This window comes from Rhinatrema bivittatum, chromosome 1, assembly GCF_901001135.1.
Source record: "Rhinatrema bivittatum chromosome 1, aRhiBiv1.1, whole genome shotgun sequence".
Classification (NCBI taxonomy): Eukaryota; Metazoa; Chordata; class Amphibia; order Gymnophiona; family Rhinatrematidae; genus Rhinatrema; species Rhinatrema bivittatum.
In genome coordinates this window covers 256,228,036-256,251,257 of record NC_042615.1, presented here as the reverse complement: position 1 = coordinate 256,251,257, position 23,222 = coordinate 256,228,036, and the positions used below count along the sequence as shown (strand labels likewise).

At 44.0% G+C, this 23,222-nt stretch overlaps 1 protein-coding gene across 3 annotated transcripts in view; it reads left to right on the top strand.

The window, feature by feature from the left end:
- SLC4A11 (solute carrier family 4 member 11) overlaps positions 1-23,222 on the top strand; it is a 726,210-nt gene that overhangs the window by 418,552 nt on the left and 284,436 nt on the right. For all 3 annotated transcript variants that reach the window (XM_029593900.1, XM_029593909.1, XM_029593918.1), the window contains exon 2: positions 13,201-13,251. In XM_029593900.1, the coding sequence (XP_029449760.1) occupies positions 13,201-13,251 (51 nt within the window). The remainder of the gene's footprint in view (positions 1-13,200; positions 13,252-23,222) is intronic.

The window sequence follows — 23,222 nt, the reverse complement described above, 5'->3', positions numbered from 1 at the left end:
CAATTCTAAATTTTAAGAACTAATATCTCCCCACACTTCCCTACATCCAGATCTGATCACCTCCACACTTCCATACATACACACTCACCATCATTCATACAAACGCTCATTAAAAACCACTAAAAAAAATCATATATAGAGAGTCCCATGAACAATTTCAAAAAGCACTCCTGGAATAAAGTACTTGGCTTATAATAATGTCCATTGTTTGTAATTATAAAAGGAATTTGATCCTTTAAGAATAAAACTTTCATGATAGCCTTAAAAATGCAGAGTTCCCCGACATGTACATGCTGCATCGGAGGGACAGAATACTAGAAATCAAAGAGAATGTAAAGCAAAATAAATAAGTAGCAAAATTCTAACAATATACCCACCTCTGTATACACCAGTCACCACCCATGATTACTCTGCCATAATATACCTGCAGTCCAATTCCTTAGATTGTCACCTGTGCACTGATCAAATGGATTTTATTAACCAAGCACAGGTTATGGCTAAAAATGTTATTGTACATGGATATCTGAGACATATCATCAAGACAGCCTTCAAGTGAGCACTTTTTACACATCACAATTCGCTTCTCCTTTCCAATACCACTACTGACTCTGAAGCAGTCACTTGTATTCTACCGTATTCCAGAAGAGTGGGAATCTTATGTAATATTCTTAAACGCCATTGGAATATCTTTACTCTTCATCCTATTTTTTCCACTATTCCACTTTTTGCCTTCTAAAAAGGGCGCAACCTTCAGGATTTTTTTGGTAGCGTAAGAATTACCCTCTCATGCACCTAACATGGCCTATACAGGCCATAAATCATGTGGCTCTTGTCGTGCCTGTACTTTATTGCTTACACTATCTACATTTCAGCATCTGGTTTCAAATAAGCAATATAGAGTTACATTTTCATCTAATTGTAGCACACATATGTGGTCTCTGTGATTCTTTTGTCCATGCCAGTTGTTATACGTCGGCAAGACCATTCTTGCCTTCGTATAACATGGGTGTATATACCCATGTTATACGTCGACATGTTATACTTATACATGTTATACGTATAACACGTACCCATGTTATACGTATACATTCTTGCCGACGTATACATGGGTGTATTTCAGAGCACTGTGGTTTTGTTTACGCCATCAACGGGAGGATGCACCTCTTGTATCACATTGGCCACAACATACAAGATCTGCAATTTTTTATTGACAAAATCATTCTCCGCAGTAGAGGGAGTGATACTGCCAACATTCTCTTACAGAGTGAACTAAGGTGGATTTTTCATTTGCAGTCCCTGTACTCTAATGGCCTGAACCAGGAAATCGATTGGTCTCCTTTCTATTAATTTATCTCTGTATTAATAATTCTTTGAGATTTTAGGTTCTACACATATGGCTCTGTTTTCACTTGAAGTTATTGATATGTTTGCTCCTCCGTTGGAGGGTAACATGCAATTCATTACACCATTTTGTATGTCTTTGGTTTTCGTTTCTTGATTTTTTTCCATACATGCAAGTCTATGACAAAGACATCACGCTTTGAGGACTGGTTCCTTTATTAGCATGGTCTTTGGGGACCATTTGATGGTCCTTTTAATGTACTATTATAAATCAGTAATGGTTCGATTTAAACTTACAATGCTTTCAGTTTTCTAATGCACTTTTTCTGTTTATAGATATAGGTATACTTATTATGCTAGTTACACTTTTTGTTCAATTTATTTTCCTTCATTCTTCAGTTCTCATGGTATATAAGGCCAGTTCATTCCATCTGATTTATTTTAGTGGACTGTTTCTTATTTATTTTTAAATCTGTTAATTTATGACCATCTATAATTTACAAGGTGCTTCTCAACACAGCTCTTAAAATGCCTTTCAAATGTAAGTATAATCATATGGAATATTTATGACAGGTTTTCTATCTTTCCGTTCTGATTGGTTGAGCTTCCTTTGTTTTTCATTGGAGCTCTAGAGTCATGTGATTATTTGGCACTCTTTTTGGAATGTTATATATGCCTCTTCTTTTTAGTAGTGTTTCTTGTCTCATACTGATGTTGTATAAAGAAGTTTATAGAATTGTAATTTTGATGAGGGCAGCTATGTTCAGTTATCTCCTGGTGTGTACAGGATGGTTATATTGTTAGAATTTTACTATTTATACAGCTTTATGTTCTCTTTGACTTCTAGTATTCTGTCCTTCCCATGTAGCGTGTTCGCAAAACACGTACGTGTCAGAACTCAGCTTTTTCAAGGCTATTTGTGCAAGCTTATTCTTAAAAGATTGAATAAATTATCTTTGGAATTATATAACAAATTACTACCTTGGATGTATGATTATACTTCGACATTCTAAGCTGAATGGACTTTTAAATCTGAAATCTGTACTGCACCTATTTGGTGACCTATGCATATGTGGTGCAGCCTATTTCCACCCATCTTGTTGGGGAAAAAAAACATAACAAAAAACTTTATTTTGCCAGTCCGAGTATGACTCACAAAATTAAACTACTTGCTAAATCCAGTGTTCTAAAGGAAAAAATAAAACAAACGGGTTTTTGAATATTCTATGTGCAGGGAGAAAAAGTATAGAGAAGAATAACAGATTATTTAAAAATTATGAGGAATCTGCACACCAGAGAGTTTAGGAAGGTTAACAATAAACAATATGTGTAGAAAAAAAATGTGGTTAGGACAAGCAGGAAGAGAGGGAATAGAAACCATTTAGATTAGGGCTGGACCCTGGGATCCCTTCATCAGAGGTTTTGTTACTCTGTGTGGTTACCTCCCACTTTTCAAGATTGTGTTCTATATGTGTTATGAACAGGGCGAACCTAGGCGGTTGCCTATGGCGCCAACCCTTAGGGGGTGCTGAAGAGCAGCCAGGTGTGCCGCAAACGGAGCCGCTCATGGCAAAGAGGCGTAGAGATTCGTCGCCCTGAGAAGCATACAGTGGGCAGCACAAATGAGGGAGGAAGAGTCGGGCCCGAGACCAGCGGAGACGGCGCAAACTGGGGGGTGGGTGCAAGGCAGAAGTCTCCTAGGACACCTACTACACTTGCACCAGCCCTGGTTATGAATTTTGGTTTCACTTCTCTTTCTTTTTAATTGTAACAGTGGAAGAGCAGTAAATGGGGAAAAAAATGGTGGAACACAACCTGTAAATGAAACAACTAACTTTAGTGCAAGCCCTATGAACCCTTTTTTTTCATTATACTAATAACATTTGCTGAATTGGCTTGTACAGTGAAAGCTCTTGGAGTGGCTTGTTTATATTGATTATTTTATCAAACTGGTGAATTGGTTTAGTGTGTGGCAGCAGTCAAAAAAGCAAATAGAATGTTATAAATGATCAGAAAAGGAATGAAGAATAAAAGAAAATATCATATTCCCTGTGTTTCATTCCCTTTATCATTTTTGTTGCCCTCCTCTGCAAAACATGGATTGAAACTGCTCTCCTATGATGAGAGGCTACGCAGGCTAGGACTCTTCAGCTTGGAAAGAAAATGGCTGAGAGGTGACATGATAGTTTATAAAATCATGAGTGGGGTGGAATTGGTAAAGAGAGGACTATTATTTACTCTAAAAAAAAATCTTAAACAAGGGGGACACTCCATGAATCTTACAACCAGCAGATTTAAAAGAAATTGTAGTAAGTACTTTTCCACTCTGCACACAATCAAGCCGTGGAATCAGTTGCCAAAGGATGTGGTTAAAACAATTAGCATAGCGGGGTTTAAAAGAGGTTTGTACAGGTTCCTGGAGGAAAAGTCCATAATACACTATTAGCCAGGTAGACTAAAGAAAGCTATTGCTATCTCTAGGGGTGACTAACAGGATCTACTTTATAAGATCTGCCAGGTACTTGAAACCTAGAATAGCCATTGTTGGATGTTGGGCTTGATGGACCTTGGTCTTACTCTGCATGGCATTTCTTATGTTCTTATGACGATTGTTTTCTCCCTCTCCTTTTCCCATAACTGAATAGCAACAGTTTGCTCAGTGAGCTATGGTACAAAGAGGTCTATTCCAGAAGCCTTAATTTTTGTCTGTTAATGTCTGTGTTGCTCACATGCTACTGCCTTCAACAGAAGTAGCAGTCTGTATCTTCTTACTCCACCAGTAAAGAACAGAAGAAGATGATCTAATTTCATCTCAGCAGAACTATGGCACTAGTGAGAAGGCACATACGTTTTCATTGCAACAAAATTTCTGTAGTCATTTGAAGTACCCTTTTTTTTTTTTTTTTAAAATATAAACTAGCCAAAAATAGATTTCCAGGTAAATTTTAGCAGGTGGTGTCTTTTGAGTCCGGTGTATTCAAATATGCACTAATGTAATCCCGACTGCTCCTCTCTGTCATTGCGATATAATTTGTACCCCGGTATAGCACTGTCCCATTGGTTATCCTCTTTCCACCATGTCTCTGAGATGCCAATTAAGTCTATGTCATCATTCACTGCTATACATTCTAATTCTCCCATCTTACTTCTTAGACTTCTGGCATTAGCATACAAACATTTCAAAGTTTGTTTTTTGTTTGTATTGTTATTCTGCTTTTTAATTGATAGGGATAAGTTAGAATTTTTTAGCTCAGGTGAGTTTTTAGTTACAGGCACTTGGACTACTTTTCTAATTATTGGAACCTCACTGTCGGGATGCCCTAATTCTAATGCATCATTAGTATCCTTTAAAGATACCTCTCTCCGAACCATGCGCTGCTGAGCGACTGTCGGCTTTCCCCTTTGTTCTAGTTTAAAAGCTGCTCTATCTCCTTTTTAAAGGTTAGCGCCAGCAGTCTGGTTCCACCCTGGTTAAGGTGGAGCCCATCCCTTCGGAAGATACTCCCCCTTCCCCAAAAGGTTCCCCAGTTCCTAACAAAACTGAATCCCTCTTCCTTGCACCATTGTCTCATCCACGCATTGAGACTCCGGAGCTCTGCCTGCCTCTGGTGACCTGCGCGTGGAACAGAGAGCATTTCAGAGAATGCTACCCTGGAGGTTCTGGATTTAATCTTTCTACCTAAGAGCCTAAATTTGGCTTCCAGAACCTCCCTCCCACATTTTCCTATGTCGTTGGTGCCCACGTGTACCACGACAGCCGGCTCCTCCCCAGCACTGTCTAAAATCTTATCTAGGTGACGTGTGAGGTCCGCCACCTTCGCACCAGGTAGGCATGTTACCAGGCGATCCTCACGCCCACCAGCCACCCAGCTATCTACATTCCTAATAATCGAATCACCAACTATGACGGCCGACCTAACCCTTCCCTCCTGGGCAGTAGGAGCAATTTTAGATCTAATTCTCAGTGGAGCACAGGACTTGGTGAGAGAGGTAACGGTGGTGGGGCCGCTTGGCAATAGTGATCATAACATGATCAAATTTGATTTAATGACTGGAAAAGGAACAGTGTGCAAATCCAAGGCTCTCGTGCTAACTTTCAAAAGGGAAACTTTGATAAAATGAGAAAAATTGTTAGAAAAAAACTGAAAGGAGTAGCTACAAAAGTAAAAAAGTCCAAGAGGCGTGGTCATTGTTAAAAAATACCATTCTAGAAGCACAGTCCAGCACACTCCATGGTGAGACCGCACCTTGAATACTGTGTACAATTCTGGTCGCCGCATCTCAAAAAAGATATAATTGCGATGGAGAAGGTACAGAGAAGGGCAACCAAAATGATAAGGGGAATGGAACAACTCCCCTATGAGGAAAGACTAAAGAGGTTAGGACTTTTCAGCTTGGAGAAGAGACGACTGAGGGGGGATATGATAGAGGTGTTTAAAATCATGAGAGGTCTAGAACGGGTAGATGTGAATCTGTTATTTACTCTTTCGGATAGTAGAAAGACTAGGGGGCACTCCATGAAGTTAGCATGGGGCACATTTAAAACTAATTGGAGAAAGTTCTTTTTTACTCAACGCACAATTAAACTCTGGAATTTGTTGCCAGAGGATGTGGTTCGTGCAGTTAGTATAGCTGTGTTTAAAAAAGGATTGGATAAGTTCTTGGAGGAGAAGTCCATTACCTGCTATTAAGTTCACTTAGAGAATAGCCACTGCCATTAGCAGTGGTTACATGGAATAGACTTAGTTTTTGGGTACTTGCCAGGTTCTTATGGCCTGGATTGGCCACTGTTGGAAACAGGATGCTGGGCTTGATGGACCCTTGGTCTGACCCAGTATGGCATTTTCTTATGTTCTTATGTTCTTAAATTATTGCTTAGTGACTTCTTCGAGGACAAGCAGGATGATAATCTTCACACATGGGTGACATCTTCAGATGGAGCCCCGACAAGGAAACCTTATGTCAGAGTTTCTGAAACATTGAGTTGCTACACTGTGCATGCCCCATACCACGCATCCACATGGGGTCCTTGTCCAGTCTTTCTTTTTCCACGGAGCTATACGCATCATGGTGTGATTAAGCAAATTTTAGCATTTTGGCCTTTTGGAAAACTGTGTTTCTTTTTCTCTTTTCTTGCGTTTTTTTGTGTTTTCTTTGCTGTTTTGACACCGGGTCCCTCTCTGTGTTTCCCCATAGTCTTCCTAATCAGGGTTTTTGATGCTTCTGTAAGTTTCCTTTTGCGGTCGATTTCCCCCACGGTGGCAGTGCTTCAGTGCCCACCGGCCATAGACACTGCCATCAATTTTGATTTTGTGGCCTTTTTATTTTGTCCTGCATTAGCCACGTCCAGTTTTCAGCGATGCTCCCAGTGCCTGAGGACCATGTCCATTATGGTCCCCCATGAAATGTGTCCTCTGCCTGAGGGCTTTGTATGATATTGGGGTTGGCTCTTATGCACACAAATGACCCCGAAGGGACATCTGCTTCGACTCGACAAAATGGAACAGCTCTTCGGGTCGAAGAAGACCGAGCCATTGGCATTGGTGGCATCAATGGACCTTAGAGCTGCACCAGCGGACACCATGCCATCGACATCGATGGGACTGTCTGTTCTGTCGGTGCCATTGGCGGATAGGAGCACAGTTTATCTCCTCCAAGCTGAGGATGTCTGTTCCTTGTCATCGGCACCAAGCATGGCGATGTACTGGCTCATGCTGCGATGCACCTGAAGCAACTCCATGGCAAGGAGCGCCAATCCTCCATCGGTGTCAGGGGTCCACGATGGTCTCCACCAGTCCTGATGCCAGTCACCAATCTGCTTCACGGGTCCGAAGAAGAACTGGCCATCTCTCCTTTCTCCCAGTTTGTGTTGGCATCGTTAGCATTCAAGCAGGAGCTGGAGTGGCGAGTCCAGCTGGCAGTGGAAGGGGTGCTGCAGGGCATCAGTCCTGTGGCACCGGAGCCGGTATCATCCATCCTGGAACCACTAGTTTAGTTTATTACTTTTTATATACCAACATATTGGGGATCCATCACATCGGTTTACAAAGCTCAAACATAAAAACAATCAACAGGTATCTTTAAAACATAATAAAGAAAAAAACAGTGCATAATTCTAAAACAGTACTACAAGTAATAAAAGCAATATAAAATAAGTGAAAATTTCAAATAAATATATGAATTTAAGCTACTGGAGAAGCTCAATGCACTTATCGGTCGTTGTCAGTTCCTCCGAGGAGGAAGTTCCACCTACACTGGCAGAGTTGCCAAGGCCTATAGCCCCCTGTCCAGCTTTGCCAGTGTCTGCACCTCTAGACAAAGGCCAAGCGACTAGGGCCCCATCCCTTGTGGCTTACTGTGAGGATGATTCCTCCCTATGACCTCTGGAGAGAGGATACCTTGGAGTCCTGCTCTGAGGGTCTCCCCTCAGACTCTTCTTCTCCAGAAGAGCGGAGGAAGTCTCCGCCTGAGGTCTTAACCTTTGCGGGGTTTGTGAGGGTGATGGCGGAGGCCATCCCATTTCAGTTGCTGATGGAGGAAGCCAGGCACAAAATGCTTGATATCCTCCAGTTCATGGAACCTCCTAAGGGAGATCGTGATGGTCCTGGTATACAAGATCCTTAAGGAGCTGCTGCTGAAGATATGGGAACACCCCCCTCACAGTGCCTCCCACTAACAAGAAGGCTGACGGGGGTCTACTTCGTCCAGAAGGTTGCTGGTGGTGGTGGTTGAATCCGCTCTCAAGAGAGCCAAGGATTCTCAGACCCATTCCTCGGTGCCCCCGGGGAAGGACCACAGAGCAATGGATGCTCTTGGGAGGAAAATATTTCAGGGGGCCATGGTTATTGTCTGCATTGCTGCCTACCAGCTCTACATGAGCCAGTACTTGTGGGACATCTGGAAGTAGGTGCAGGAGTTGGCCGAGCAGCTGCCTCAGCAGGACACCCTCATGTCGCTGGTGCATAAGGGCCTGGAGTGCAGGAAACCCGAGGTCCGATCGACCTCCAATGTTTTTAAAACTGCATTGAGGGTCTCTGCAGTGGGAATTGGCGCCTGCAGAATGACATGCCTGCGGGCCTCTGATCTCTGACCAGAGGTTCAGGAACTACTCGCCAACGGGCCATGTACTAGGGAGAATCTCTTTGGAGATAGGGTGAGAGACGTGGTGGCCCAACTCCAGTGCCATTATGAAACCCTCCAACAGCTCTCCACCAGCACTCTGATCCCATCCTCCTCTTCTAGGAGGCTGGGCACAATAGGCAGAGGAAGTCTCTTGTGCCAGAGGAAGTACTGTCCTCCATCCCCTCACTCCTGTCAACACCATCAGGGCTCCCTCAGCCATCCCAGCAGCAGAGAGAGTCTCTAAGCCCCAGCTTGCGCCTCAGTCAACCTATGAGCGCAAACTGAAAATGCAGGTAAAAAGCCTCAGTCTTGCTGGACTTGGAACTAACCATGTTCCCACAAATCTAGGCAATGATAAAGGGTTCTCTGTTCCAATTATGTACCCTATGAAGACTCTGTCTTCTCATCGAGAAGACAAACTTAATCACAGTAGATCATGTCACGGTAAACACATGGCTGGATTACTGTAATGCACTGTACAAGGGTCTAACAGTTAAGGCTCTCCACAAACTTCAGATAATGCAAAACTCTGCTACCCAACTCATAGAAGGATACAAACCCCCAAATTCAAAACACTGGCACTAATTTTCAACTCTGTAAGAGGAGATGACATATTTAGAGAGAGGCTGCTCTTATATATGTTCACCAGACCATTAATGACCTTATTTAGTGCCTCCATAACAACTCTTATGACAAAAGAAATGCCCACCAATGATCCTATTTTGGAGCAGCACCGGCCCTATGGAATTCTCTTCCAGAAGAGTTCTACCAAATGCTGTCTACTCTAGCTTCAGGATGCAAATAAAAGACTGGCTCTTCTCAGCCCTTTGATACCAAATACATAATTTCTCCAACTGAGAAACCGGGCCGATGGAAGTATCAGGTTCGCTAGTTGGCCACTTAGAATGCCATAGTCCCTGGGGTGTCAGGAAGACTGGTCTGGCCCGCTACCATGCTGGCCCCTGCAAGCCCATCTGAGATGAGGAGAGACACACGGGTAGCAATGTAGTAAAAGGTGATGAGCTGCTCAGCATATCTCTCTGCATCCCCCACTCCTGGCACGGCAGGACTGGCGACATACCTCAGAGCCATGAGATCCTCGAGTTTGTAGAAGTAGCAGAGAAATGCATACTAGCTGCTGCATGAGCACTCAAGGACAACAGGCAGAGGAGCATAGCAGTTCGAAAAGGAGGTGGAAGACCTGACCTACCAAGGCAAAGAGCATGCAAGGACAGGCTTCTTGCAAGTAGTGCAGTAGCTTTCCTCCTTGTACTGTCCCAGGCTATCGGTTAGAGGCTTAGACTGCAACTGCCTCCTTGCTTTGACTGCTAGTGCAAGAGTATGTATATGTGTGAGAGAGCGTATGAGGTGTGGGAGAATGAGTCAGCATGTGAGAGAAAGAGAGAGCATGTGTGAATAAGCGAGTGTGTATGCGAGACAGAAAAATGTTTGTGGGCCCTCCCTCCCCTTGACTAATTCACAGCAATCTGAGTGACTGAAAATCAAAAGTTCCCAGGTATGGAGAGCAGGGGATATTTTAATCCTTATTGGTTTTAAATATTGGATGTGATAGTGTGGTTTCACTATTATGCTGTTATCTTGCTTGATTCTGCTGTTTTATATTTTTCTGAGGAATGGTGGTGTTTGTTTTTCCAATGTTCCACTGCATAAAGGGTCTCACTTACTGTGCTTTCCAGTTCAGTTTTTGTCTGCACATTTCTATTTATAATTTATGGTATCTTTATTTTGTATTTGGTGAGGTTTGCCTGTGTTTTGCATATTTGATTGAAATGAGGTATTGCTCTAGGGATCTGTAGCAGTCTGGCTTGTTCTGCTTTCCTAAAAGGAGGTGTATTGGTGTTTTAGGCCCTGATAGAATATTTGTAGCTTCCCCTTTTCATAGGTAGGGTTGTTTGAGTTTTGTTTTGGTATGGGAAGTGTACTATATTGTAATTGTAATTCATTTACTCATGACTTTCTGAGAGCCAAGCTCAGACCAACACATGTTTGAAAAGGCCTAATATATGTGTTCCAAGTGTCTTTTTTTTTTTTTTTTTGCAGGGTTTTCTGGTTGGTACAACAGTAGTACGTGCAAATATAATATACATGTTATAAATGATATTTTTACCCCATGATGTCTTTCATGTAAAATCTATTATCAATGCATAATTTTAAATTTTGTGGGGAACTCTGGGGGGTTACAGACACTAAGTTTCACCTGGAGTGTCTAACACTCTTGTACTGGCCCTGTTCAGAAAACAGCTGAAACCTGCTCCCAGGTATGCATTGATCTAAATTGACTATGATAAACCACTTGGCACTGTTTTTGAGTTTCTTGAACATTGTGTGAGATATTGGGGTGAATTTTCAAACATATGTACGCCCAATTTTATAACAGGCACGTGCATGTTATAAAATCAGGGGTCTGCGCGCGCAAGGGGGTGCATAATTGTGCACCCTGCGCACGCCGACGCCTGCGAGCTTCCCCCATTCCCTCGCAGGCCGCTCCGATTTCGAAGCGGCCTGGGAAGGAACTTTCCTATCCCCTAGCCTGACCTTACCACCCCTTCCCCTAGCCTTTCCGCACCCTAACCTAAACCTCCCTTCCCAAGTTTTCATTTCACCTTTTGCGCCTGACTGGAGGCAGGCGCAGGTTGCGCGCACGCCGGCAGCCTGCCTGCACGTGATTCTCCGACACAGCAGCAAATGACCACTGTGCCGGAGGCCTTTGGCCCCACCCCTCACCGCCCCTTTTGTAAAGCCCCGGGACTTAGACGCGTTCCAGGGCTTTACGCGCGTCGCTGGGCCTTAATAAATTAGGCCCGGCACGCGTTAACCCCCCTACGCGCGTAAATCCTCTGGATTTACGCGCGTAGGGCTTTTAAAATCAGTCCCATTATGTATTTAAGTTAAATTTAGGAATTGCTGTTTATTTTTAGTCAATTTGTTTCTAATTCAGTCCTTACAGTGCACCTTTTTCTTTCTTTTGCAAGCTGCTATTGATCCCTGATTGTGTGCTGCCTTTTTAATATTTTGTACCCCGCCCTGAGTGAATTACAACTTGAAACGGTGGGCAATAAAGCCAAATAACTATATATTTCTTCTTTTTGAGTCTATTGAAAATATACCTTGGCATAGATTGTGGCTATACTATGAAGGGAAATAGCAGAAAGCTATCCAAGAAGAAATCCCATCGAACAGATTACAGCCAGTCACCTTCCTGTCCTTGCAGGAAACTGACTGGGCAACCTGGGCCAAGTGGCCTTCATGTGGCATCTACTGTCTTACTGTGTAATTCTGAATCCCTTTGCCAGAAGGAGGTAAAGTGCTTACCACCTCCTAGCTTTCCTGTTAACTGTCAAAATGGGTCTGTCTCAGTGCTGCTACACACTTTGACCCTGCTTTGGGTTTGTTTGTGTGTCCTGAGAGGATCAGGTCTTTGTGGTCTTGTGGTGGTGCTTGCACCAGTTTAATAGTCATTCTACACTTGCAGTTGTTTCAGTATTCTTAGCATTTTTCAGCATTGCCTGCTGTAGCTTTCATTAGGGTTCACAAGTCCTGCTTCACATCAGACGCATCCAGACTTGGATGCTGGTGAGCTTCAGCCTGTATTGCAAATGAGCAGTGTGGCTGCAAGGGTTACAGGACCAGCCCACTAAAATGAACATTCAGGGTGGAGGACTCAGAAGCCTGGGTTTGTTTTGTCTTCTAAGAACAAACTGCAGCCCTGTAAAAAAAAAAACAACCCCCCCCCCCCCCCCCCCCCAAAACTAATACAAACTTCTGGTTGCTGCTTTGTGGATGTGGAGCAAAGAAATGGCTCTTTTCTTTCTGTGCAGAGGTGCGTACATTAGTTTCGGCGGAGGCGTAAAGAGATAATTAGCACAAGCGGTTTGAGACTGTGCTAAAATAAGCCAGGATTCTGAAAGCAAATTCCAAAACCTCACCCCTTCTGCTTGTCCTGAGCTACCACAGGCAGTGATTTTGTTTCATCGCACTTCTGATGCAACTGAAAGCATTCTGTCATAACCAAACACAAACTCTGTTTCAGTATATCATTTGAGAGCCATGATGCCTACCTTTCCAATGGCATGAAAAATTATTTTAATTTATAAAAAAAAAAAAGTTGTACCTACTGTATAGTTAAGTGTATACTGTAGTTTTGAACATGTTGGTATGTGTGGTACATTCTGTTTTCAGTGCAGCCCTTTAGCTATTTATTTATTTATTTATTTATTTATTTATTTACGTGTTTTTATATACCGGGATACGTTGGGAACATCATCTCGGTTTACAGGTAACTCAAAACAGCAAGGAGCTGTTTTGAGTTACCTGTGGGGAGCAGGCTTTTTGACCACAGCAGACTCAGCCTTAGAACAGTGAGAGAAGGGTAGGAACTGCTGCATTTGGAATGGATGCATCTAGTAAGGGCTAAAAAGCCTACCCTTTTCAGGAGATCATAAAGGTATCATATTTTAGGAGAACGTGGAACTTCCAACCAGATGTGCAGTTACTTGTCTAAATAGAGGGTATTGGGATGGAACAGGCCAGCTGTTTACCACTGAATGGCACTTCTGAGTTAAAAGGAGGAAAACTAATACTCCAGTGTCTATGATGTATAAATACAGTAGATTATACAACTGGATACTGAATTCATGAGTAGAAGAGAAGAAAATTGCTGTTGTCAAACCTGAAATTTTCAAACACTAATAATCTCTTCTATTTTTTTCTTTTCAGAGAGTCCACCTGCAGCGATGTCCAGAAATGGATATTTCTTTGAAGAAACTGGCAAGTATTTTCCAATTTTGTTTGCTAATCAGTGGTGATGTTTTATTGGGCGTGCTTTAACATCTTACAACACTGCTGTTGAGACCCGTAGTGTCAGAGCTTTAAAATGGGGGAGGGGGGGAGTTAACACACAAAGTAATTTGCAGGTTGGATTGTAGCAGAGTATAATTCTGTGCTTCTAGGTCAAATGCATGAAAATGTATTTGTTGTAAGCAGCATGCACAAGATTTAACTGACAAAATACTGCTGTATTTTTTTTTTATTTCTTGATAGTCATCCTTTTTTCTTTTCTATGCTGCTCTTTGTGCTGAGATAAGAATAAGGTCCCTTGCTGGGGAAGATATTATAAAAGTTGTTTCTTTTACTTGTAGACCAATAATCAGGTCTGGATTGCAAATCAGTGTTGCAATTTACAGAAAAAATAACATTTTTAAAACAGTTGGCATTTTGCCCAGCATTGTTGTTTGTTTATTTTTACTTCTGTTATGCTTTCTTTCTGAGCATAATATAAATTTAGATTTTTTTTTTTTTGGTAATCTATAATAAAACTTATCAACAGCTCTGAATATATCAGGAGAGGTGGAATTCTCAAGGTTCTGCCTCAGAAGGCAGCTATTGCTGCTCACTGCTACTTTTCATACTCTGCAGGTTATGGGAGAATCACAGAAAAGATAGTGGATGCATGTAACACCCTCCGGAGGGTGGGTGGTGTCAGCTAAAATGGTAACTGTTTAAGAGGACATGGGCTACGTGCAGAGGATCCTTAGTTGTCAAAAGTGGATCAGCTAGAAAGTAGAGATAATATTAAAAGTTAGTAGTAAAAGTCATCCACACAACTGGGTTGTCTTGAGAGTTTGTGATGTAGAATCAAATGGCAGATATGTCTGGCAGGTTGTAAGTTCTGTCATTAACTAAAGACCTAGTAAAAAAGCAAACCTTCGAAAAGCCAGGTCCGTCTGGCAGTCTACATGAGGGACCTGGAAGGCTACCTAGTAATTATAGCTATTTAGATGAAACTGGGATGTTAGATCCAGCTACTACTTTGCTTCCATCTGGCAGGCTGCAAAATCTGTAATTAACTGGAAGTCCTAATGGAAACATAGGTGCTATTGTAGCTGGGTCTGGCTGGCAGGCTACACAGTGGACCTAAAAGGATGGTTATTGTTGGACTATTTTGTTTGTTACAGAGCCCTGTATTTAGGCCCAGGAAAGGTAGGGTGATAGAGGGAACTAAGTGGGGATTGTATATACTGCTCTACTCAAGATGGAGGAATAGAAAGAAGGAAGACAGACTGGGTATTGGGCACCCTAGGCGACCCTTGCGCTGCCGCTCTCCCCCCCCCCCCCCCGTGCCTCCCCCCTTACCTGTTTTGGCGCCGACTATGTGCTTTTCAGGGCGCCGAGCCGTAGGGTGCGCCGAAGAGCAGCCACACGGTGCCGCAAGCGGGGCCTATCCCGCTCGCAGCAAAGAGAAATAGAAACAGTCGGCACCGAAACAGGTGTGGGGGGGGGCGCGCGCGACAGTCTCTATTTCTGTTTGCTGCGAGCAGGATAGGCCCCGCTTGCGGCACCACCTGACTGCTCTTTGGTGCCCCCTATGGCTCGGTGCCCTAGGCGACCACCGAAGTTCGCCTAATGGATGCGCTGGCCCTGGTCCTGAATAAGGAAACATCTTGCAGATAATGAAACTCTGTGGCTGGCAGCTTGGATGTATACTTAGCAGTGGGGACAGAATAACTGGGTAGACTGGATAGGCCAGATGGTTTTTGGCTGCCATCATTTACTATGTTACTATGATAGTTGCCCATAGTTGCATAAATACAATTCATCATTTGTTGTGGAAGCATCCATCCAGACAAGACTGACATGAGTGTCCATTTGAGTCCTTGAGAGCTGCAAACTGGTTTGATTTTTAGGGTATCCCTAATGAATATGCATCACAAGTATTTGCATGCACTGCCTCAGTTGACTGCAAATATCTCATGCGTATTCATTAAGGATATTTTGAAAACCAGACTGGTTTGTGGTCCTTGAGGACTGCAGTTTGGCACACCTGTTGTCTGATCTTAGTGTATAATGATTGAGGCTTTCATGCTGAGATTTTGGTACTTGGAGAATTAAGATTATTATGGGAGATGTTTAAAAAAAAAATCCAACTTAAAAATGATATTTTTAGCTCATACTGTGGTGTTAATTTATTTTGTTAAATGTTTCATGAAACTTGAATATTTATTTAAAAATAATTAAAATATAAGACTCTCTAAATAGGAAAATTCATAAAGATGTCACATACTCATTCGTTCTCTTTCTAAGACAGCACATTTTTTTCCAGATATTGGGCATCTCCTGAGCAAACACTTGGGCCGATACAGTACAGTGCGCTCCGGTGGAGCACACTGTTAGCCTTGGTTTGGCCGCGCGTTTTCGAAGCGCTAGCTTTACCCCTTATACAGTAAGGGGTAATAGCGCGTCGAAAACGTGCGTCCAACCCCCCCGAAACTAATAGCGCCTGCAACATTCAAATGCATGTTGATGGCCCTATTAGTTATTCCTGCATGATCCAGAAAGCAAAATGTGCAGCGAAGCCGCACATTTTACTTTCAAAAATTAACGCCTGCCTAAAGGCTGGCATTAATTTCTGCTGGTGCCGGGAAAGTGTACAGAAAAGCAGAAAAATCTGCTTTTCTGTACACCCCAAAAATAAAAAAAGTCAAAAATAAAAAAAAAACCAAATTTTAAATCGGCCCGCGGGTCGGAAGACAGACGCTCAATTATGCCGGCGTCCGTTTTCCCAACCCGTGGCTGTCAGCAGGTTTGAGAACCGACGCCGGCAAAATTGAGCGTCGGCTGTCAAACTCGCTGACAGTCGCCGCTCCTGTCAAAAAGGAGGTGCTAGGGACGCGCTAGTGACCCTAGTCCTCTTTTTACCACGGCTCTAATTTGCATAGGCCACCCTCCTGAATTGCGAGCCCAGGAGAGAGGCCTGAGTGCGCGCCGGGAGAGCGGGTGCTCGCCGGCTCTCCCGCGCATTTTTCTGTATCAGCCTGACTGTTGGCTGTAGCACAATTTAGAAAGCAGATACCTTGACACTCTAATTTTTACTGCAGTAGTCTGATCTCTTCATTATTGTACAGTACACATTGCCTTTGATAAAAATTTCTGTTAACTGAGTGGTACTCATGATGACCATACCATAGTGACGCAAACACAATGACTGGTATACCTAGCCTCAGAGTAGGGGCCAGACTAAAATCATCATAGTTCTTTCCCGGAGGACCCAGGTTGCATCTGAAACCATGAATCTGCCAGTGTAAAGCAGTACATCCTCAGATCAGAAATTAGTGTTTTGGTGTGCAATGATTGCTCTTTGTAGTCCCTGCTCAGTATAGATTAATTATGATATCTGTTCTCTCAACTGTTCAAGAGGATTTACTGTTAAATGCTCATTTACCCCATAGCTTCTCCAGAGATGGGTCAGTGAGTCCAGTCACATTATCTACAATGAATAAAAATGATGAACATGTAGACTTACATCTTAGAAATTCAACTGAAGTCTCTAAAATTAGTTTTATTTGCCAGATTGCCAAAAATCCTCCTTCAGGTTGACCAGTTCTTATTCACATGAAAGGCTGGCAGAGCAGCCAGTAAACTACAGTGGACTGCCTGTAGTGAGAATTTGACCTCAGGATGCAAAACCACAAGTACAGCAAGAAAACAACAAAGAAAGTGGATTGCACAAGTTTTTTCTTGTTGGCTTTTTTGATAACTCTGTAGTTTTCTGTTCCAAGAAATATTTGTATTGGACAGCATATTAAAAAAAAAAAAAACAAAAACTTGGATTTAAACTTATTTACACAAGTAAAAACTTTTAATATTTAACAAAGATCCATTATGTGCCTTTGTTCCTTATGTATTATTAGTTGCTTGTTTTTAATCTAGTTAGCTAAAGATCTGTTTATTGCACTCCAAGTGATATGCGTTTCCTAGTCCATTTATGAAGTTTCCACTTTAGCATAGTTCACATTTTTTTTCTTGAATGATTGTGTTTTTAAAACAAAAATAACTCTCTTTACCCATTTTATTCTCATGGTCTCCCCTCTTTTATTGACTCCTTTTAGTAAGCCACAGGAGCTATTACATGACAGCTCGAAGGTGAAGTCACCCCTGAGATTAATGCATAAATGCCACCTTATATTTGATTCTGACACATAAGCCTAGTGACAAGATGAGATGTCTTGCTGTTACAACATTATTCAGCATGTCTCCTCTTTCCATGCTTTGTTTTAAATGGGTGACATCTGAATGTGACTCCTTTTGATTATTATGAATAAAATACAGAGAAATTATGTTCAACCATAGTTTTCATTACAAACCATTTTCTCTTGTTTGGGATCAAATCTACAACAAAGACACATTTATGGGTCATATCCAAAAACTGATTACTCTAAATCACAAGATAACTATTTCTTTTCCAAATTTTTAAGGTAGTGAAAATCAATATAGACTGAGATTCCTTACTTTTTTAGAAATTCATAATTTGTACATATAGATTTTTCTGCTTTTAGGTGATAATTGTAATTTGACTGGGGCTATTAGTGGCAAAAAGTCAGTTGCCAATGTTCTTTGACAGAGTGAGGTTAGAAGGGGAATGAATCACCAGGCTGTGGTGGATAGGGTTCTACGTTTCATCTTTAGGGAGTTGATTTTGAGCTGGAGTCAGTATGCTACAGATTCAGATCACAAGACCCCCCTATTTAGAAAAATAGTCTAGTATAATGGTAAGAGACTAGAAATGGAATCCTTGAAGTATAGTTCATTTGTGCCTGCCCCCTCCCAAATCTATCACTTTCTCGGTGACCTTCAGCAAGCACAGAAGCTTAAATTGAAAGCTCCTTTTCTGCAACCTTGGGAATCCTATAGTACTATACACACAGGGTCCCTATATATACTGTATTATATAGAGAATTTCTGTATCGTAACATGGATAAATGTCCATGGAACAAAAAAAAAAAACAGGTAGCCAACAGGTTATCTACCAGTGGGAGAAGATCATTTTGAAGGTCAGTTACAATTAGAAAATATGACAATGTTCCTTAATGTGTGAGGTTAAAACATGTAGATTTATGATTATAAAGTAAATATATCATACACAAAAGAGAAGATTCTTGAAAATTTGTATTGAAAGAGTGTTACTGGGAGGAAAGTCAGTGAATTCTATGGTAAGGATCAACCTTGCTGCTTGTTTTATTGAAAAAGAATCTAGATCTTCAGCTCCACAAATACTCATCCATAAATCTTTGTAGTTTGCCCCAGCAAGAAAATCTTCCTATCTCTCACACTATCCTTCTGGATTACTTGTGAGTTGTTCCTACAATGCATGCTGTTGTGTTTTTTCCTTTAGAGGATCACATTACATTGATTTTAATTATGAAAATTCCATTTCTTTTGATGTTGTGGTCTTAGACTTAAAAACAGCAAGCCAAAATAATCCTGTCTTCTGATTGTATAATGGACTGGTAAGTTGGGCTTAAAGTCTAGATCCAAAGCTGCTGCTCATACTGTTCAACAAGAATCGAGCAATGTGGAGGCAGCATGAAATAACCGGGCAGCCCAGACACCCAACGTTCTGCTCCACCCCCATCCAGCCTAGCTGGACTCTTCCAATTACACACACAAGGAAAACATGAGAGAAAAATTGGATGAAATGGCTGTAGCCGTTTATTAGAGTCCCTAACTGATGAGTCTAATTTAGGAGCCGAGTCCTGCCAGTAATGCCTACATATTGCTGCTAGGCAGGTGCCGATAACCCTCTTTCCGCCCAAGCGGTACTGTGAGGGTCTCACTCCCTGCGAGCCCCTGGACAAGCGTCATGATCGCCAACACTGGAGAGGGTCTCGGCCCGGCTGCCACATAGCAAGCCCCGCCAGAGACCCTACCCACATATCCAGCCATTGATCAGTCAAAGCCCCAAACCCCGGGCCCAACATTGATCATCTGTGGCCAAACTGAGTGGTGGCCCCCAGGCCCCTCTCATCCATACCGGCCCCTCCCACCTTCCTTTTAATGCGTTTCGAGTTACAATAGGCTTTCCTGGACTCGGTTGCCGCTGCCACAGGGTCCTGTCATGCGTGGGCAAGGAAGTAATCTTCGCCCCCGTGTGACGGGCTTCCCCCAAACAAAATGCTATGGTTCGTGCATCAAACCAATGAATAACCTCTGAATAGCTAGTAGAAACAAATCATTTCCCAAGTTTGAGAAGTGTACTCCATCCAGAGTATACAATTCTGCACAATGTTTGTCCATCCATGTCTCAAATGAAAACCACCCCAGTGTTGGATGGCTTTGGCTACTTGCTGATTGAACTTGGCTTGGTACTTTCCCCACCATCCTGTGCACATCATCATTTGATGAGGTATGATTTCAGACCATCAGATTTTTGAAGATGGCCACGATGAGGCAAGGCAGCTCAAGTCATTCCTGATCATGTTGAACAGGGTGAGGCCAACGCCACTGCCTAAATTACTGCCACCAAGGTGTATGATGAGATCTGGTGGTGTCGGATACTCTCTTCCCAACTGCAGCATGGGCCAGAGCTGGGGCCAACACATGACTCCTTGGCCCAGCCATTTGATTGCCCAGCCCTTTTCCGACAAACTGAGGTCTTGCCCAAAATTTTCACTCCTGGCCCTTTTCCGGTCATGCATGATGAATGAGTGGCTGATGATCCACGCAGAACGACATTGGACGGCAGCTGTAAGTAAAAGGAGAGCTTAGATGTTAACTTGTGTCCAACCTGGCGCCAGCACAGGGAAACCGTCATCGTGCCTAATGTATGATGCATAGGCTCCCGACCTCCATCGGCCCATTTGCTGTATAACCGCTTGCGGCATACCAGCCGTGGCAGCACTGGAAGCGGCTCCGATGTGGAATGAATGAGTGCCAAAACATTCGCTTTGAAGCCCTGCCTTTATTAGGGCGTTTTGAGCATTACCTAAAACTGGTAGCAGCTTAATGGGGATCTATCGCAGTGAAGTAAAAACAGACCGCTCCCTTTTGGGCATAGGGTTAAGTATAGGGTCAAGGCTGCGACCGGGCATGTTACCAAGCCTCTAACTGCTGTTAGTGTGATGACTTGACCGCGGACCCTCTGATCAGTCTTAGACTGTCTCACTCTTAGGTATAAGGTACTGTTTGAGATGCTGACGCGTCCTCTCCCAGTAAGCCACGTAACCGTGATGCATTCTGCGATAGCGCAGTGAACTTGCTAATGGGCAAAGCACTGAAGAATGCCAGAGGAAATGCAACCCAGAAGAGCATAGTCTCAAACCCATCTGTAGCTACTGAGGGCAAGACGCACCAAAGCCTAGGTCTTGAGTCAGTGGCCTCCACACATCATACTAAGGCAGGGACTTCCTGGCCCAGCCTAGCATCACCCTTTTTATGGCAAAATACTGCTCCATGGGGCCCGTTTCCAGCTTCAAGAAAAATGCTAGAGCTGCAAAGTGTGAGCAAACCATGTTCTTGGACTGTCCTTGCTGTTTGGCATGCCCTTTGTAGTTAATCAAAAGGTCCTCTGGAACCTGGTAGCTGGACCAGTGGTTCGCAATGAGAAAAGCCTTCACTTTGTTGTAGTTGCAAATGTAGGCATTCTCCTAGGACAAGCAGAATGGTAGTCCTCATATGTGGGTAACATCATCCGATGGAGCCCGGCATGGAAAACTTCTGTCAAAGTTTCTAGAAGCTTTGACCAGCAGACTGAGCATGCCCAGCCTGCTACTATCCAGGTGTCCATACGAGGTCCCCCTTCAGTCTCTTCTTTTCCATGGTGCAGTTGCCTCATTGTTGTGGAGCTCTCCATATTTTCTTCTTTTCTCAAAAGTAAGTTTCAGATCCTATTTTTCTCTTCATCGGGTTCCCCTTCGTGGTCAGTGCCTCCTTGGTTGGGTAGATTTTCTGTTGCCTTTTTTTTCTCCAACTTTGCGGTCTATTCGCGACTTTCGCCTCGCAGTGACCATTGGTCATCGACCGCACGCCGGGTATTTTTATAATGCCAACTGGTTTTCGTCAGTGCCTCCAGTGCCCATGGACCATGTCCATCACGGATCCGCATGAGGTTTGCATCCTTTATCTGGGGGCTTTGCATGACATCCATGGCTGCCGTCTCTGCAATCAGATGACCCCCAAAGGGCGTCGGGTGTGCCTCAATAAGATGGAGAAACTTTTCAGGGCCCCAAAGTCTGCTTCTTCTACTCCTGCGTCAGTCCCATCAAAGTCGAGAGGTCACAGGGAGCCTTCATATACGCTTCCCCAGCTGTTCCTCTCGCTAGTACCTCCAAGGATTGAGGGGATGGTGATAGATCCTCGATGGTCTCACTGATCTCCTGGACATCGGGATCATCCGCTCCCTAAGTGCCGGGAAAATACCAGGCCAAGCACCGAAGAAGATTCCGCAAGCATCACCATCGGTTGCCATCGGCGCATGGCACCAGTTCCGGGGCGGCATTGGCGCCTGCCAAGCCGCCTTCAAAGTGACACCAGCTATCGGAGGCCCCATCCTCCAATACTCCTGGTAGTCCTCAGTGTTCCCCACAGATACCAGTGCTGGGCACCGTACCGCCTTGGAGATCGGAGGATGAGCCGGTGACACCTCATCCCCCTCCATCAGTCCTGACCACTCCGGACTTTCAGGAGGAGTTTGACCACTGGGTGCAGTCTGCAGTGCTCAAAGTGCTCCAGAGCTTTGAGCTGCTGGTGCCACCAGCCCCCATACCGGTGCCCAAGCCTCTGCCCTTGATGCTAGCACCCCTGCTAGAGCATCTGGACATCCTACTGGGTGCCCTTCTGACACAGTCGGTGCCTGAGGGGCCTTCGGTTCCCCAGTGGCCACCAATGCCCCCCACCAGAGCCATCCTGATTCTTGGGTCCACCGAGAAGGAGGATACAGCTGGCACCGTGTTTCCATTACCACGGTTCCCCGAGCCTTTACCGGGTCCTTCCGGCTTACCTCCGGTCCTCTCAATACCAGGGGAACAGTCGATGCATGCGATGCCCTTGAGACCTCCGAAGCCATCGGAGCCCAGTCTCGATGCCCCTCACAGACCTCACCCATGGCACGCTGGTCCCAGTGAGGAGGGAAAGGCCTTGGGGTGATGACTCCACGGACTCGTCCTCAGATTACTCAGACAACCCTCTCTTGGAGCATTCTCTACTAGAGGAATGGTGCCGGTCGCCCCACACCCCGAGGACTTGTCCTTTACAGGGTTTGTCAGGGCTATGGCTGAAGCCATTCCTTTTCAGCTGCTTATGGAGGAGAATGCGCGGCATAAGATGCTGGAAGTGCTCCAGTTCGTCAGTGCTGCTAAGGAGATCATGGCAGTTCCTATCCATGATATCTTTAAGGACCTGCTCCTCCATATGTGGGAGCACCCCATTTCTATCTCTCATGTTAATAGAAAGGCCAACGCTACCTACTTGGTGCAGCAAGCCCTGGAGTTTGAAAACCGGCATTTCCTCCACCAGTCGGTGGTCGTGGAATCCGTCTTGAAAAAGGCCCGGCGCTCCCGCACCCATGCCTCCACCCCTCCAGGCCGTGAGCACAGGGAGCTTGATGCCCTGGGCAGAAAAGTCTTCCAAGGTGCCATGCTGGTGGGCTGCATTGCTGCCTTCCAGCTGTACATGACCCAATATAACTGCAATCTCTGGAAATGGGTCCAGGACTTTGCAGTGGGCCTACCGCAACACTAGCAGGAGGCCCTATCGGCCATTACCCTTCTGGGTCTTGAAGCGGGAAAGCATGAGGTGCAATCCATCTATGATGAATTTGAGACAGTGGCCCACATAGCAGCTTTGGGCATCGGTGCCAGGAGAATGGAATAGCTTCAGGCTTCTGACCTCCAGCCGGAGGTGCAGGATAGACTAGTTGACCTTCCCTGCACAGGTGAAAACCTCTTTGGGGTAAGGTCTGGGATGCA